The 18682-nt window shown below is 39.7% G+C and overlaps 1 protein-coding gene across 6 annotated transcripts in view; it reads left to right on the top strand.

Moving 5' to 3' along the window:
• The window catches only part of STAU2 (staufen double-stranded RNA binding protein 2), a 125905-nt gene that overhangs the window by 45103 nt on the left and 62120 nt on the right, over positions 1-18682 (top strand). For all 6 annotated transcript variants that reach the window (XM_035316530.1, XM_035316527.1, XM_035316528.1 and 3 more), the window contains exons 6-8: positions 4325-4484; positions 10127-10234; positions 17444-17656. In XM_035316530.1, coding sequence (XP_035172421.1) covers positions 4325-4484; positions 10127-10234; positions 17444-17656 — 481 coding nt within the window. The remainder of the gene's footprint in view (positions 1-4324; positions 4485-10126; positions 10235-17443; positions 17657-18682) is intronic.

Raw genomic sequence — 18682 nt, 5'->3', positions numbered from 1 at the left:
TCACATAAATAGCTCCCTAAACACTCTTTAAAAGAAAAGCTGGGGAGGGGTGAGGGAAAGAGAAAGGGCCTGTTGCGGGACCTGAATGTGTAAAATGGATTAAGGTTCATAGGCTTTCCTCCATTGCTTGTAGTGGAGAGAAAGGTAAGTCTTCTAGCTGAATGAGAAGCAAGAACTTCTGCTGGATTTGGAATTTCCTCAAATATAGGTAGCTGCTAATAGCACTATCATACATATTTTTTTTTCTATAAAAAAAGAGAGGGTGTCTGTTGCTGCAGGGAGAGAATAACTAAAGGATGCTGCTGTGCCTAGCAAGCTCTAGCAGCCCCAGCACTTGGAGCACTCCCACCTCTCAGAGCACTGCTCTCTGAAGCAGCCAGCTGATGCAGCAGCTTGCACTGTAATTCACACAGGATGGGGACAGCCACTCTGCTGAAGACAAGGTTTGTGTGTTCAGCAGTGGTGGTGACACACCACCTGGCACAATTCTGAAAACCATCTGGTGAAGCTGTCCCCGGTATATCAGAGGCCTTGAGTCAGATCTTGCTCCAGAGGGAAGATGCAGCTCTCCAAACCTCCAGCTGCAGGGAGTGCTGAAGCTGGGGTAAGAGGAGACAGCGTTTGTTTTTTTTCTACAGGAGCTGTGGTTTGGCACAGGATCTGTATTACCACGTAAAGGAGATGGCAGGAAGAGGTCAGCAAACTGTGCTAACATCACTAATGAGTAAGGGATTGATCTTCTCTATGACACTGCAGGTACAAAAGCCTGAAACCCCAATTGTACCAAAGGAGGAGCAGGGAGAGTTGGTGCTTATTGGGCAGGGAGGTTGAGAGTCCTGGATGGTGAAGGCTGGAAGCCCGTAACTTTTAGCATCTGGAGGAAGGCTCCTGTTCCACCAGCAGCTCTGCATCTCCAGGGTCAGGGCCATGGCAGCAAGAGCCTGGGGTCTCTCAAAGTGTCCAGTCCAGCTGAGCGTGAGCCCTGCAGCATCGCCACAAGGAAGCAGCAGTGGACAACTTTCTGTTACAGGGGACGCAGACCCCTGTTTGTGAACCTGACTTCCTGTGCAGGGAGTTTTGTTGTTTGCCAAGGGCTTGGATTGAGACACTGTGGAGAGACTGCCAAGGGTTGTCTGTTCTTGTGTATTACCTGCTGCTCTTTCTTCATTGTGGGCATCAGGGGACACATGGAACCTAACAGTCATGGCTACGTGACTACAGAGATTGTCTTTTTACAACTGTGGCACCCTCTTTGAGGGCCAATGCTTGGAAGAAACAGGATACACCTCACCAAGTGGGGCAAGCACCTTTATCGATAGGCTGGCCAATCTAGTGAAGAGAGCTGTAAAGCAGGAGCGGTGGAGAGTGGAATTGACCTACAGTCAAGTGAGGAGGTGTTGGAACCAAGTTAGTAGTAAAGATGATGCTGACAAGAGAAACCTTGAAACCAGCAAAACAGGGGTGAAGGGGATCCACCCCAAGCATATGCATACAAATAAGGAAGAGCCTACAGGACAGCATGTTGGAGGAAGGCCTTACACCTTGTCTGTGAAATCAGCAGTGTTGGGTGCCCATCCTAAATGCAAATATACTCATGCACTTAGCACAGGGAACAAGCAGGATGAAAGGGAGGACTGTGCAGCTGCAGGGCTACAACCTCACTGGAACCACAGAGATGTGTTGAGATAGCTCATGCTTCAGGAGTGCTGTAACTGATGCTTACAGGCTCTTTAGGAAGGACAGGCCGACATGGCAAGGGCAGTTTGTTGTGCTTTATGTGAGAGTGGTGGGAATGCACGGAGCTCTGCCAGTGGATGAATGAAGAGACACCTGATCGTTCATGGGTTAGGACAGGAGGGCAGACCAATGTGGGCAATATTGTGATGGTTGTCTCCTACAGACTGCATGGTCACGAAGAAGTAGATGAGGTGTTTATCACGTAATTGGAAGAAACTTCATGGTCCCAGGCCCTGATCCTCATGGGGAAGACTTTGACCACCCTGGTATCTGCTGGAGGTACTGCACAGCAGGGCACTAGTGATCCAGGAGGTTTCTGGAGTGCGTCAGTCATGACTTCCTCATGATGTATGAGAAGATGCTAAAAAGGCCACGTTTGTTTAGGTTGGAGAAGGGGAAGCTAAGTGGGGGTGGGGAGCTGTCTGTGGTTTTCACCTATAAGATGAATGGTTGTGAAGAAGACAAAGCAATGCACAACAAGAAGTTGAGAGCCAATGGATACATGTTTCAGCAAGGGAAATTATAGCTATGTGTGAGGAAAAAAAAGTTATTCCAGAAAGAGCAGTCAGACACTAGAGCAGATTGCCTAGAGAATGTGTTGAATTGCCTTTGGAATCTCCATCTTTGGAGATATCCAAAATACCTTGGACAATGCCTGGAAAAGACAGCGTAGCTTTGGAGTTTGACCCTGCTTTGGGCACTGTACTGGACCAAATAACCTCCAGGATCCTTTCCAATCCAAGTTATTCTATAATTTTATGAAAATATTACATAGGAAAATGCATTTCCAAGCCTTAATAATTCCCCATAACTGTGTTAAACTGTAAACAGGAAAGCAAAGAAAGTACCCACTTCTTGCATGTCATAAAGGCAACTTAGCTCACCCCTCCAAGGCCCTATAGCTGGAGGCTTGTTGGAGCCAGTATTATGGCTTTGCTCTTTCCATATAAATGTATTGTTAGAACTAGGCACAAAGTTCAGGGACACTGAGACTAGAGTGCTTATTCGCACTTGATTGGATTTGAAGCGTGCTGCTAACTGAACAAGATTGTATTTTGTTTTATAATTGAAACAAATCAGTTACAGTTATTAATGAAAAATCAGGAAGTATTTGTACAAAAAATCACCACCTATGTCAAGACAAAAACAAAGAGAGCACGTTTTAATAAGGATCCTTTAAGAGGAAGAAGGAAAAATGTAGTATTTTGCTGTGCTTTTGAGCAATTCTAATTTTGTTGCGATGGACCTAGCTCTTGGCCAAGCTTTCAGAATTCCAGGCTTTTTTACGTTGTTGTAAAGTTATGTTTCATAAATGAGAAAACACTTCTGATATGTGTGTATTTTTTCCAAGGAAGAAATCTCCAGTGTGTTAGAAGAGACACTGAGAAAGGAGCCTCAGGCAGACTAGACCATAGAGCATGAAGCAAATTACCTCACCTATTTAGAGTACAATTTGAGGACTTTATTCATGATTTTCTGTTACGATTATAATTTTAACAGTAACTACAAAAAAAATCTGTGCTGAATTACTTTTTCTGAGTCAGGGGTGGTGGTGATGGGGGATACTTTCCTGTAGATATTGCTTATGTAGACAAGCTGTTATGTTTGTAGTTGCCACAGTGCTGTGACAGGACCTCCCCAAACCAAGAATGGCATTATACCTCCTTCTTCATTCTCTGCTAGCAAGAGACATGTTTCAGGGTAGGGAGCGTGGATTGGGTTAGCTGTTTTTATTACTGAAAATAGAGTTGATTATATGAATAAAGGTAGTGCTTCCATTGAGGTATAATAGCTGTGCTGGTTCAAAGGAAAACTTCATTTTTTTTTGCCTTATCTTTCTTTCAGTTCCTGTCAAACATATTCAAAACAACAAACCCTGCCATTATATTTGGAAATTTTTCTGTAAGGGGAAAAAAGGGAAGACGGTGGGGTGGCAATTGATGCTTTTCTTTCAGTGACTGCAAAATGTTTGGCTACCGCAGTGCTGGAGGAGAGCTTCTCCCTACCCTCTGTTATGCTTTTGGAAGAGAAGTCCTTCTTATCCTCTACAACAATTTCAATACTTGAATATACAGAGGCCAGAAGTACATTGTCCAGGTCCCTCACCCTCTGACATCTGGCTTTCCATCTGTTCTTCCCAAGAGCTGAGCTACACAGGCTTGTTTCAGAGCCTTTGTGCGAGAGACCTCATGTTTTGTCTTCCTCCGTGGCACTTTCTCCTGCAACAGGAATTATCTCCCAGGCATGGCTTATACAGGAACTTTCAGTTCTGGGGCTAATCCTCTCAAAACTCAGACCAGAAACAGGACAGAGCTGGGCTGCTGACCTGAAGCACAGCTTGTTGCAGAGGCATGGAAATGTGGGTGAAGAGCTGGTGTGCATGTACGTGCTGCCATCAGAATTACGGGTGGCCATGCTGATGAATGGTCGTGTACCTGAGTGCTGGGTATTACTATGTGAGGGAAGATAATGTTGTACTCCTAACTACTGCTCTGTATTGCATACAGTTGATGGTTAAAATTCATGACTTGCATTGCTGCTTTCTAACCTATAGGATTCCATTAATATGTTCATGACTTCTTTACAGGTATCACTGCCCAGTGCCTAAAATATTCTATGTCCAGTTAACTGTTGGCAACAGTGAGTTTTTTGGTGAAGGAAAGACTCGTCAAGCTGCTAGACATAATGCTGCAATGAAGGCCCTTCAAGCTCTCCAGAATGAGCCTATTCCAGAAAAATTACCTCAGGTTTGTGTTTCAGAAAGCGTACTGTTCCCAATCTTCACATTAAGGTACCAAGTCCAACAATCTACTTACCAGTTTTTGAATGTTTAGTTTTTAGTGCTTCTTTTCATATTAGCCTTAGTAACAGAGAAGCAATATGAACAAATTGTAAGTGTTATTTCTTTATAACTGCACATCTAACAGAACAAGACTTAAATAGTAAAAATAAGTATGTATTTTAAAGATGAGATTGTCAACAGATTAAGGAAAAATTAGGAAAAAAAAAAAAAAAATTTTATACCAAAAGTCCAGAAAATGTTGACTTAAACAGTGGCTTCATGAAGAATGAATTATTAATCTTAAATGTCTGTTGTGCCATAAATTTGGTCTTAAGTGACTTTGTCTCCAGAGTACCTAAGACCATGATAGAGCTCACTGACATCTACTGCACAGCTGTCTGATGGTTTTAGTCTTTCAGCTATTTAGTCCTTTTTTGAATAATTAGCTTTCTCACTGCTGCATATGTAAATGGTGTATATTGCTGCTTAAAATGAAAATAGTGGCATATTTTAAAAATATTTTAGCAGAAAATTAGTCACAGAATAATCTTTGCAAATGAAAAGCACAAATAAAAATAAAATTATTTTCAAAAGTGAACAATAAAATTGCCCAGTCAGAAAGCCAAAACAGGAAACAATCTTTTTTTATTTTTCTTTTCTATACTGTTTCTGTTGATGCCTATTAAAATCCTGTGCACAATACAAAATATTACTGAAAGTATCTTCGGTGTCTTGTATTGTTGTTCTAAGCTACTTTTTAAGAATGGAATTTTTCTTTGTCATAAAAAGATGTACGTTCTTTCTGTCTCACCCTGGATCTATTTGTTGCTTTAGATCCAAAGAGACTTTGACTCACCCTTTTGTTTTGCTGTGTCATTTTTTGGATCAGGAAATTCTCTTCAAATTCACTTATTTCATATCGTTTGTTTGTGTTTTTTTTTTTTTTTTTTTAATACAGAAAATTTGTTAAAAAAATAATATGTGAAGTCTTAGGACAAATCAGTTTATTTTCTCAGTGTTCATTCCCTTCCTTTCTCTTCCAGTTTCCAGATAAATGTATCAGTTGATGATCAATCTTAAGTGCAGTCCTGAGTGGGAATCTCATATTATGGAAACATATTTTCAGCTCAACATATTCTTAGTTTTTGAAAATTATGTTTAACGTATTTTATAAGAAGATTCTTTGAACTCAAGATATGAGTTAATGAGATTAAGTGGACTATTCTTATCTAACTGCATAGGATAGTAAGTTGTTAAAGGAAGCAAATAATATATATAAATAACATGGGTGCATACCTGATTTATATACAGTTTTCATAGCCTGTGTATGTATGGTATTTACCTAGCAAAAGGAGTAAAATCTTTAATTAACATTCTTGTCTAATCGGGTCTATTTAGTGTCTATGTAGATTAGTGTCTATTTGGATGTGCTGGCTTTTACAAGATGTGGTCATGGCATATTGAGTTTCCTAAATTCTTGTAGCATTCTCTATTGTTGTCTCTCTCATGAGGTAATGAAGTGACTTTATTCTTTTTACCACAATAAATGATGTATGTAAACTGAATCAAGTCCACTATTAGCTATGAGAAAAATTAGGGAGGAATTGTCAGGAGAGAGTACTGTGGGTTAGACAAGACAGTTGTGTATTACTGGCAAGATCTGTGTGAGTTCAGCAGCTGAAGACCAGATGGGATAACATAGGATCTCAATATCAGGAGTCTGAGTGTAGGAAACTGAAGTCCCAAGGAAAACCCATGTGGCTTGGTCGTGCTGAGGCTAAAGGGAGCTGGCTGTGGGGTAGTGATGATGAAAAATCATCTGTCTCTTCATGGGTCAGAGTCATGGCTTACTGGAGGAGGCTGCACGGGAGAGCTGCATTGTATAGAATTGGTTGCTGCTGTCTGGAGAAGTGGCAGGTTGAGGCAGAGTTTAATAAGGCTTCATGGTGCCAAGGTTTGGGCACCTCCCTGTTGCTGGTCATGTGAATTGCAGAGTGGTGGGATATGTCTTCGCTATGGGACTTGCTTCAGCTTAGTAGAGCCCTGCTTCCTTCAGCAGAAGTGATCTGTTGGGATCAGCCAGGGAGGATGCATGATTCGTGACACCTCATGCATGTGTTAGAGCTGTGTGCCCCAGGCACTTCTACTGTGCTTCCACTGAGGGTGGGGAGAGAGAATCAAAGAATATCCTGAGTTGGAGGGGGCCTACAAAGACCACCGAATCCACACAGGACCACCAAAAAATCAGACCATGTGTCTGAGAGCATTGTCCAGTTGCTTCTTCCAAACTCTGACAGGTTCGGTGCTGTGACCACTACTGCCCTGGGAAGCCTGTCCCAGTGCCTGACCACCCTCTGGGTGCAGAACCTTTCCCTAACACCCACCCTGACCCTCCCCTGTCCCAGCTCCATGCCGTTCCCTCGGGTCCTGTCGCTGTCCCCAGAGAGCAGAGCTCAGCGCCTGCCCCTCCGCTCCCCTCGTGAGGGAGCTGCAGGCTGCCATGAGGCCTCCCCTCATCTTGCTCTGCTCTGGGCTGAGCAAACCAAGGGACCTCAGCCACTCCTCATGTGTCTTCTTCTCTAGACCCTTCACCATCTTTGTAGTCCTCTTTTGGATACTCTCTAATAGTTTTATGACCTGTGGCACCCAGAACTGCACACAGTGCTCAAGGTGAGGCCACACCAGATAAGAGCAGAGTGGGACAATCCCTGCCCTCGACTGGCTAGCAATGCTGTGCTTGATGCACCCCAGGGTGCTGTTGGCCCTTTGGGCTGCCAGGGTACACTGGTCACTGGACACTTCAACTTGCTGTCAACCAAAACCTTGCTGAGGACAGACCTACTGAGACTGATCTGGCCCTGCATCCCATTTACCTTCAGTTACCTTCACTGGAATGGGATCTGTGGGAAAATAGTGCAAAAAGTGCATGGTTTTAACCTTTGGCCTTCAGAACTGTATTTGCTTTATGATGCTTCTATATATTCTTCTTCCACCTGTGTTTTTTTTTTTTTTTTTTTTAAAAAAAAAGTTAAGGGTAAAATAACTTATCCGTATTAAACCATTGAAAAAGAATATTATCATCTTAATACTTCCCTGCACAAATGTGTGGAAAGCAGAAGGTGAGCAGAAAGAAGAAACAAGCAGCGAACAGCACAGGGTTATAGGTGAATCTGAAGCTGCTCTCATAAAAGAACTATTGTGTGCCTGCCAAAGTACCTTGCTGCCTCATAGATTTGAGGCTAAGAAAGGCCTTACAATTAAAGTGTCAGTTCTGGAATGAGGATAAAATTTAAATTCAAAGTACTTGGGACACTCCTGAACATATTTTGCCTTCCTGAATCTGGGAAAGTAAGATGACTAAGGCTTGAAACTTCATTGCTCAGTACTAAGGCCTGAGCCTTAAAGTCTGTGTTCCTCCCTAGTTTCTACTTGCAGTTAAACTCTCTGCTGTGTTTGGTGGAAAAATATGCAAGGACTGAAATTTTAAGGGCAGAAGGGACTTTCAGTGATTTTCTGGACCAGTGTGTTCGTATTAATTGGGAAATTTTAAACACTAATTTCTACATTATACTCCACATATCTGGTTAAGCTAGAGCATAGCTGGAAAACCTAAAAATTCTTGACTTAAAGGCTTGCTGGCCAAGTGCACTCAATATCGAGACCATGGAACTCTATATTATTTTATGCAAATTATGCAAGTGACTAATTATTCCTTCTTTCAAAGATAAATTATATGGTGTGAAGCTAAATGAAGCTAAATCCATCTAGCTTCATTTTCTATGTAATAGTTCTTGTATTTGCTAAATCTAACCAAGAGCTATCAAGTATCTCTCCCCTGTATGTATTTACAGTTTATGCTTAAGTAATTTTTTTTTCCTAGAGCTGATGGTTTCCATAGTGTCTCAGTGTAAAGTTGTTCTCTAACCAGCTGTTCATCTATTTGGCTTTTTTATCTGCCTTTCAGATTATCAGCATTCTTTATATGCCAAACTTAACATCATATTGAACAAGGTTTTCATTAAGGTTGTTACTCCACTTTTTGTTTGACATTCTGTATATCTGAAAATACATTTTGACTTTTAAATATTGTTCTTTTAACTCAGTTCAGTTGATTATTCTCAGCAAACCTAAGCCCTTCACTGAATCAATGCTTTGCTTGTCCTATAATGACCTACATTCCTGATTTCAATAGTACTTTACATTCCATTATATGAAATGAGCTAGAGTTCCTACGTAATTTCATTCTAACTGCCCTTGTTGCAGCTTTACACTGTACCCTTTATTTTCAGCAGGTTCTACAGACTCTATCAGCTTAGTCCTGTATTTAGCTCCAGATCAATTGCAGGGAACTAAATTGCTTTTTCAGAGTCAAAATTTTGCAACCACTTAGTCAGACAAACAGTGCTCCAGATCTTCATGTTATACTTGACTACTGCTGCAATTTCTGGTCCTGCTTTATGTTAGATAAAATCGACATTAAGAATTAAAAAATGGTAGATACAATATTGATAAATATTATTGTTATTGTGAAGAGCCTAATGCTTTTTGATGTTGTTTTTTAACTTCAGTATCTGGATTTTGTAGCTGTGCTGATGGTTGAAGATTTAGATCAGACTTTATTATGTAAGATGGAAACTCTGCAGGAATCCACCTAGTTCAGCCCAAACTTCTTTGATGTTTACCTCCACTAATAAAAAATTAGGATTCTAGCCAAGGCTAGAAGGTTGTTGAGAGATCCCAGTTTGAAACATTCAGAGCTTTGCAGTTTGAAAGTAGCTGAGAGTTAAACCTCTGGGAACTAAGGAAAGTGTGTCCTGGGGGCAAACACCAAAAGGCAGCAGTTGCAGAAGGCGATAACTGTTTGGTCCCCATGCTGGTGGTTATCTGAGTAAAATAGGACTGACCTAAAGTGCAAAGCAAAGCTGAATTTTAGGCAGGATAATGTTTGCATATGCCTTTTGTTTTTTTTTTTCTCTCTTACCCTCTCTGTTTGTTGTGTTCCTATGGATAAATAAATAAAGTTCTGTGTTGAGCAAGCTGTTCTCTGTCACTACCTTTTCATACTGGTCATAACTCCCAGAGGGAAGTCTACAGAGGGGCCATTAACCAGCTGGACCTGCTGAGGACACCTGTAACCTGGTGACCCAGTCAAAGTGTGGGGGTGATTCACTGAATTTCTTCTGAACGAAATACAGCCTTTAGCCCTTCTTAGCAAGTGCAGAAGACTTGCTTGGAAGGGGTACCCACAGAGAGACTATAAAGCAGGTCACAGGTTCTTTAATACTCATGTTTGAAGCATGTATTCAGATGATTATTAGCTGTGCCTTACTAATGGCTAATTTGTACAGGTTATTTTGTTATCTGTCATTAGTTTATAAAATAATGCGTACATGCTACTTAAATGTGAAGCATAACTGCATCATATATGTATATATATTGACAGGTCAGCAGGTGGCTGGTAGTGGGGTGCTGAGATGGGTATACAAACACTGATTTACAGCGTGACAGGAGAACTCAAAAGTGTCTGAGAAGTGGGGAAAAGAGCATGTTATATTCCTTTCTATCTTCTAAAAAAATGTATAACGATCACATGTTCTTCATTTTCAGAATGGAGAAACGGGAAAAGAAACAGAAGAAGATAAAGATGCAAACAAGTCTGAGATAAGTGTAGTGTTTGAAATTGCTTTGAAGCGCAATATACCCGTCAGTTTTGAGGTACGTGTTCTATATGTATGTTTGCTCAGAAGGTATTAAAAAACACTAATATTTAACACAGTTGAAAATTTGATTCTTTATGAATGTAACAGTTAAATCCAGGTAAGTTATAAATAGATAATTTTGGTAATGTATCAAAATAATAGAATCATAGAATGATTTGGGTTGGAAGGGGCCTTAAAGATCATCTAATTCCAACCCTCTGCCATGGGCAGGGACACCTCCCAACAGACAAGGTTGCTCCAAGCCCCATCCAGCCTGGCCTTGAACACCTCCAGGGATGGGGCATCCACAGCTTCTCTGGGCAACCTGTGTCAGTGCCTACCACTCTAATAGTACAGAATTTCTTCTGAATATCTAATATAAATGTACATTTTTTTGGTTTAAAACCATTATTCCTTGACCTATTACTACACTTCCTAACAGTCCCTCCACAGCTTTCACATAGGCCCCCTTTAAATATTGGAAGGTCACTATAAGGCCTCCCTGGTGCTTTCTATTTGCCAGGCTAAACAACCCCAACTCCCTCAGCCTGTCTTTACAGGAGAGGTGCTCCAGCCCTCTGATCATCTTCGTGACCCTCGTCTGGACTCGTTCTAATAGGTCCATGTCCTTCTTGTGCTGAGGGCCCCAGAAGTGAATGCAGGGCTCCAGGTGGGATCTCACGAGAGCAGAGTAGAGGGGGAGAACCACCTCCCTCGACCTGCTGGCAACACTTCTTTTAATGAAGCCCAGGATATGGTTGGCTTTCTGGGCTGCAAGCTCACATTGCTGTCTCCTGTTGAGCTTCTCATCCACCAACACCCTCAGGTCCTTCCCATCAGGGCTGCTCTTAATCTATTCTCTCCCCAGCCTGTATTTGTGCTTGGGATTCCACTGGCCCAGGTGCAGGACCTTGCACTTGGCCTTGTTGAACCTCGTGAGGTTTTCACAGGCCCACCTCTCAAGCCTGTCCAGGTCCCTCTGGATGGTATCCCTTCCCTCCAGTGTGTCTGTCGACTGTACCACACAGCTTGGTGTTATTGGAAAACTTGCTGAGGCTGCACTTGATTCTGCTGTTGGTGTCACCAACAAAGATGCTAAACAGCGGTGGTCCCAATGCTCACCCCTGAGGAACACCACTACCGATCTCCACCTGGACATTGAGTCATTGTTTGCAACAATTTGAGTGTGACCATCCAGCCAATTCCTTAACCACTGAGTGGTCCGTCCATCAAATCTGTGTCTCTCCAATTTAGAGACAAGGATATTGTGTGAGGCAGTATCAAATGCTTTGCACAAGTCCAGGTAGATAATGTCAAAATCCAAGACACTGAGTTTTTATTATTAATTTAGGTGCTCTTTCAAAAGAATTATAACCCTAATATTTGGAAACAAGTGGATGGCAAAAAGCTCAAGTATCTGTTTTATAATGCTAAACATTAGAATCAGTGGCCATGCTCAATCTGACTTGAAATAATCTTCAAAATAGAGTCAGACAGTCTTTGCTTCAAGTGTAAGCTTTCATACAGTACAAAAGTTCCCATTAAGACACTGCATGTGATGCTCTATTTTCAGAAAATCGAGACTATCTTTTTATCTTCTACACTGTTTGATTCCTTATCTATCTCTACTTAAGCCTTTATCTATGAATCTGCCTCTGACACCTTGTTTACCTTGAGTAACAAAGAACATTTGGAATAGCTCCAATGCAATCAATGAACTGGCTGGGAGAATGAGTGATAGCAACAGCAGAATTTTTCCGATGAGAAAGTTCTTACACAAACTGGTTGTAAAAATCTAATGTTATTGTGTTAGGAACCACCAGGCTCCCAATCTATTTTTATTTATTTATTTATTTAATGCAGAAATAGCTGATGTAAGTGGCATGTTAAAGTTGTTGGCTTTTATGTTTCTGCGAGTTGTTGTACATGTACACTGAGTAACTATGAAAAGGACATGGGTAGTGCCTATACCGGTGATGGTTATTTTCTCCAGTCGTTTTTCCTTTTGAAGTATATGCACATATTTGCATACCAAAAAATAAATAATGGTGTGGCATCTCGTACCATGTGCTTTATACAATTTACTGCTGTGTTTGGCCCATATCCATGGGTTGGCCAATGTCAGATTAGCTATTTGGACCTTCTGAGAAATCTGTCAGAAGGTAGGTAAGGGAGCCAAAGATACTGAATGTTGATTTTGACTAAGGAATTCCTTGGTATAACAAATGGGTATGTACTTTATGTATATGGTCTATAATTGCAAAAAAAAAAAAAAAAAATCATATGAACTAATTAGAAAATTAAGAAAGTAAAATCTTGGAGGGTAAAACTGAGGTGTCTGGGGTGCTGGTGTATCAATTTGCAGCTATGTGGAAAGAATGCAATTCCTGGGCAAGATCAGTGAAAATGGAAATGCATGCCTGTGCTTCAAAAAGGAAGGTTATAATTAATGTTTCAGTTTTCATACAAGACATTTTCTACCTTAAGTATTTAAAAGTATTTGGAATAGTTCCATGCAAGTCAGTATACTAAAATACAGAGAGGTGAATGGTCATGGATCAAAGATTAGCTTGGATGTTGGAATGGAAAGAGGGGTAGTGCTTTGAATGTGCTCTTAACTTCATTCCTATGATTTAGCTTGTTTAAGGGAGAGCATTTAGTAAGGAGAGAATGAAGGCAGAGATGCTCAGTACGGTAAAAGTCTATGTGTCCCTTGCCAAAGAATGTTAACAACGTTGAAAAAGACGTTTTCTTGCTCTCCTGACAGGTTTTGTGTTATTTCCTGCCTTTAAATCTAAGTGTAGGTGACATTTTAAAATAGAGTTTTGATTTAACTTGGTACTGGCTTATATTTCAATAAATCTGCTAAGCAATTATGGGTAATCCCCGGGATCTGATGTTTCTAATAGGATTTTATTTACGAACGGTTTTGTGTTATTCCAGGCAGGCATCAAAGCTTTCTCTAGCATTTTTTTGTGTGATAGCTATAAAATGATCTGCCTTTTCTTCATGAAGCTTTAGCAAATGTTCCAACAGTGCTGTGTTATGCAACTAAGCAATGGTCATAAAGATATGTAAAGTTCTATGTAAACACATTCTCAGAATTGCATAAGGGCTGCAAAATAAGGAGAGCATGCATAACCCAGTGGTTTTTTTTTTTTTTTTTTTTTTTTTTTAGTGTGAATATGACCGTTGAACCAGTGCATGGTTTCATTTCAGCTGTTCTGCCAAAGGGAGTTATGCACTCATTCTGTTCATCCTGTTTTGTATAATATGGCTAGTTTTAATTGTCTTGGAGCTTTAGGAAGAATTTTAAGGAATTTCTATCTATTTCTACCTATGTCTATCTATTAATTCAATATCTAAAAGAAAAGTTCTGAAAAACAAAAAGCTTTATGCCATACCTACCATAGATGTATCCTTACTTAACCTTTATTTATCAACTTACCATTCAAAATACAGCTCTCAAAGCATGTGTGGGACTCCTGATGAACAATTTTTAAGAGGGACACAAAACTGTTTTCTGTAGGAATTGTTATAATAGGTCTGAGATGCTCATTCTGCTTCTTATTTCCTCTTTGGCAACAGGCTAAATTCTTGCTGTTTTGGTTCTTTTGCAGCATAAATGTCTTTTCAAAATTGTCAGTAGTAAGTTAGGTGAGTCTAGAAGACATAACTGAGGTCAACAGCTTAAGGTGTTAGAAAAGCTATGTAGAAATGATACAGTACTCACATCAGGGATTAGATGCCTTGGGATGTTTTGGGTTGTTGTTTTATTTTCAGTATTTTTCTTTGGATTGGAGTGCTCTTTTTTTAGAATAGCAAATACACTTATTTTCATTCTCAGTTTCATTCTTGGTATCAGGAGTGAGGGGGTACAGTGGCTGAACAGACAAATTTTATGCTCTATCATCCCCTTCCAATGTTCTGTTGGGAAAAAGAGGGGAAGTTTGTTGCGTGCCAGTCTGATCACAGCAAGGCAGAGGCATATTATTTTGAGCCAGGAATGGAGCAAACTGCTGACTCTGAAAGGCTGAGCCAGTTCTCAGCATTTTGTACCCATCTGGCATCTGGCCTCCTGGGCATTAAGGCTTTCAGACTGGATGATGGACGTACTGAGTAGCTCTCCTTCTCCTGTTTTAGTAAACCATCCAGGCTTTTTTATTTTAAACTGGGAAAATCTGGCATGTCAGCCCACACAAGCACATGGAAATACATTGATGTTTTCTAAATAATCATGGATATAGGTGACATGTTTTTGTTGACCCATTCTTTGTCTTTTCTGTTATTTTTTTTTAATGTCTGTTTAATCTTGTCACTGTCTTTTGAATTTTCTACCTGTAGCCTCATTAATAATTGAAGCAGCATTGCTCTTTCATTGGAATCATACTGCTGTTTTTCATTTGTCAGCATGATTCATTAAATTGAGCCAAATTCACTCTTGATGTAACTTGACCTTAGATGTGTTTTGGCCCCATGTGTTTTCTCTTGCTAGAGTTATTCTTTAAATCAGTGGAACAGAAAAGAAAAGTGTATTGAACTGTCACCCTTAATCAAATTCTCAACTTTAAATTAGCCATGATTTGATCTATAGGTCATATCTTTCAACTGAGGAAATGGTTTAATGTACTAATGCATATAGTGTTCTTGGATAGCAAAGCCTGAACTTCTTTTAAGTGTTTTGTGTGCCAGGGCTTATAGAACAACTGTTTGAAATCATGTGGAATAAAAAGATCTAAAATCTGGGCTTAACCAAAAATGTTGTTAGGTAAATATTTTTTTTGCTAAATTACCAATTTTGGATGTTTAGCTTGATCCAGATCCTATCCAAATCCTATGGGGTTCATTCCATTGACAATACAGACTTTTATTTTTTTCTTATACTCACTAACAAAGAAACAGTTTTGAATGTTTTCCAGGCTATTATTTACCTTGTGTCACATACCTAAAAGTTTAAAAGATGAAAATCACGCCGACATACATTAGTTTTATATTAAGAAATATTTTTTCATATATATGTTTTAATGTACATGAAAATACAATCAGGTTTTGTATTAAAATTCTTTTTCATGTATATATTTGCGTGCATTTATATATATGAGAAAACTTATATAAAAGTAATATTTAAGGAACCCAGCAATTATGTTTCTTAAGCAAGTTATTTTGTCCTTTTTCATCTGGTCAGTATATGCATCATTGTGTATTTTATTAATGCACTATATTGCGTATAAGTAGAAACGCCTATATACTGGTATTAGCAAGACCACAAAAAGATTAAGGACCCTAGTGATGTTAATTCAGCCGTGCTTTTTTACAGCCTATACTTGGGTAGCCTTGTGCACCAACTGATTAAGGTACACCTTTAGGACAAAGCGGGAAGCAGCGTGCTGAAGGCATTTAGCACAGGTACAAAGCCCTCGTGTGCCTGCAGGTGGGAGATCCTGGCACTGGGCTCTTTGCAGCTCTGGTGCAGGCAGTGCAGCATCCCCTGCCTGAAGCTGGGTCAGTGCCACAAAAGCACAGCCGCCTTCTCGCGTGGCGAAACACTAGCGGGCAACTTTCAAGTGAGGTAATCTTGAAAACACTTCTGAAATTATTACCTTGAATCTTAGAGTGGGAACACTCCCAGACTGCAACGTAAAAATCCCATGCTGGCACAGATGCTGTCTTGTTCTGGGAAAATGTGGACCAAGTTGTCTGTTAATTTTCATTTTGTGTCTTTTTATTGATATATGCTCTGATAATTGTATTTGCTGGGTGAAATTGCCACAAAAGAGAGCTTAAAAAAGAAATACAAGCCTAAGGAGACCTCATTACAGTGCAACAGCAAAACTAAATAATGCAAGGGACGTGACCTTGATAAAAAGAACTTTAATACAAAACATGTTGTAATAATATTAAGGTTGAAGGTTTCAACCCATTAAAAAAAACAGTAATTACACCAAGAAGGCCCTAACACCTTTACCTCCATTCCCTTCTGCTCAAGCACTACACTTTTTCAATGAATGATTTGATGTTGCTGCACCTCCTGAAAAAATATGCATTTGTATTGATTCTGAAGACAACGAAAAGAGGTGCCTGTCAGATGCTCTAATCTCTCCTTATAAACATTACATGTAACAAAGATTAAATTAGGTAGCTGTTTCCGCCCATCAAACAAAATAGCTGAACCTTTTCCCAGATGAGGTCTCTAATTCCTGATAGACATTATCCAGACCAATAAATGTTGCATACATGAATAGATGGTTATCTTAGCACGTGCAGTACTGTGATTTGTTGGGTAACTACATTCTAACAGTATAACCTCCTCAAAGGAGACTTGTGTGTGTGGAAAAGTGAAGACAAAAAATGTAATGGAGGGTGCACCATTCAGAACATCTCGGTTTTATTTTTTTTTTCAAATTATTGCAATTTTTAGTAATGGAGAAGTACTTCAAATGGGTTTCCTCATTGTCTTTCATCCTTGATATGTTTAGAAAGGGATGAATGAATGAAAGATTTCAAAACTGATTGTTTTTTGTGTGAGTTGCGGTGGTTCTCTTGATTATTCTTTCCTGTACTGTTGGGAGGGACAGCTAGAGTTGTGGAGACGATGCTATGGCAGCTTTGCAAATGTGCGTGGAATCTGAGCTGTGTGGCAAGGTAAGAGCTGAGAGCATGCAATGCTGTCTGCAGCTGGGACATAAAATATCCTCATAAAAAACACAGGCCTGTAAGATGGAAGTTTGGGACCATGCATAAACATCCTAGATTTTAATGATAACAGAAGAAAATAACAAACAGGTTAAAATGATGCCATATAAACATAGTTTTGAATACGTTGTATGCATATATTGTATGGACTGTAGCAAAGCCTAGTAGACCTTCATGATTTAAAATTCTTTACCATGTGAAGCACCTTGCAAGAATAAAGCATTAGCCTTGGTTTAAATATCCGTTATTGCCATGTGCTGTTATTGATGTATAAAGTATTTTGAAAATGTAGGTCTACTGTATTTTCTGTGAAGCACTGAATACGATGGTTAAATTTGCGTTATCTAATCAGCGTTAATCTTCTGTCTTCAAACCTGGTACTGCATTAATACTTGTCCAGATTTTATGAAAACCTATCTAATTGCCTTCAATTACCAGAAGGAATGCATTGGTAGTAAGTGCATTGCAGAAATATAAACATTAAGTTATCTTCTTATAGGGTGATTTGTCTCTCTTTATTTTTGTTTAAAAGGTGATTAAAGAAAGTGGACCTCCTCACATGAAGAGCTTTGTTACACGAGTTACAGTAGGTGAATTCACTGCAGAAGGAGAAGGGAACAGTAAGAAACTCTCAAAGAAACGTGCTGCAATGGCTGTCCTACAAGAACTTAAGAAGCTTCCTCCTCTTCCTGTTATTGAAAAGCCAAAACTTTACTTTAAAAAACGTCCAAAAACAATATTAAAGGTATGTGTCTGCCACTGTCAGAGGTAAGAATATTTGCTTAGAAAGTAACAGTTACTCAGACTTAGTCAGTAAAGACTTATTTGCTATTTTCTGTCAATATAGTTACTTGTGTTAATTTTTTTTTTTCTTAATATGCTGTGAAATTTTCTGACATAAGGGCTTGTAAAGTGCTGTCCCTTAAGAACCCAGCACGCATCACTGACGTCAGCAGAAGTTTGTTCAAGTGTAGTGGAGGATAGAACCCTCCGAGCAGCTCTGTACAGTCACGTGGATTTTAAGCATCATCTTCTTTGAGAGGCCTTATTGGAATATATGATGGTTTCTCCCCTCTCTTCCCCCCCTCCTCAGTTTGAAGAACTTGAAATAGTATTTATCTGGGGAAATGTTGCACAGTCCAGCTTCCTCCCCTCATGGAGCTGGATTTGGGAGTTTTCTGAGCTCAGCTTCAATCTTTTTTAGTTCTTAAAATGTTTAGAAAAAAAACAAGAGTTTGTTCACATCTCAGCCTTGTGTGTCACTTGTCAAACTCCAAAGGAAAATAATTTATTGTTTCATGTGGCTGTGTTAGGGTTAGCATTTGTTTGACAATGTTCTTCAGCTTAAAAAAAAAAAAAAAAAAAAAAAAAGGAAAATTGAGTGCAGACTTGCCCACAGAGGACTTGTGGACCGACCTTGAAACATCTCTCCATTAAAATATTAAAATGTATTCTGTCTCAGAGGATGTTAGTATGCTTCTTGCTGAACTGATGAGGCTTTGTTCAGAGGCTTTGAATTCTTCTGAGCTCAAGTTTCTTAAATGATGCTTTTACTCTTGGTGGCAGTAGATTTATTGCTACTTCTAGAATTCAGTCAATCTGCAGTGACTAGCCCTGGTTTGTGTATTCATCCTGAATTCATACAGAAACAAAGAACCATCTAAGGTAATTAATCTTTCCCTTGACCTGACAAAAGCAGCCACATAGTGTCCATATATTTATGAAGCATCACTGCCTAGTCTCTGCATTGTACAGCTAATCAGATTAACTT

The sequence above is a fragment of the Oxyura jamaicensis genome, chromosome 2 (genome assembly GCF_011077185.1).
Source record: "Oxyura jamaicensis isolate SHBP4307 breed ruddy duck chromosome 2, BPBGC_Ojam_1.0, whole genome shotgun sequence".
Classification (NCBI taxonomy): domain Eukaryota; kingdom Metazoa; phylum Chordata; class Aves; order Anseriformes; family Anatidae; genus Oxyura; species Oxyura jamaicensis.
The sequence above is the reverse complement of the archived record's forward strand: the minus strand, read 5'-3'. Positions and strand labels throughout refer to the sequence as shown.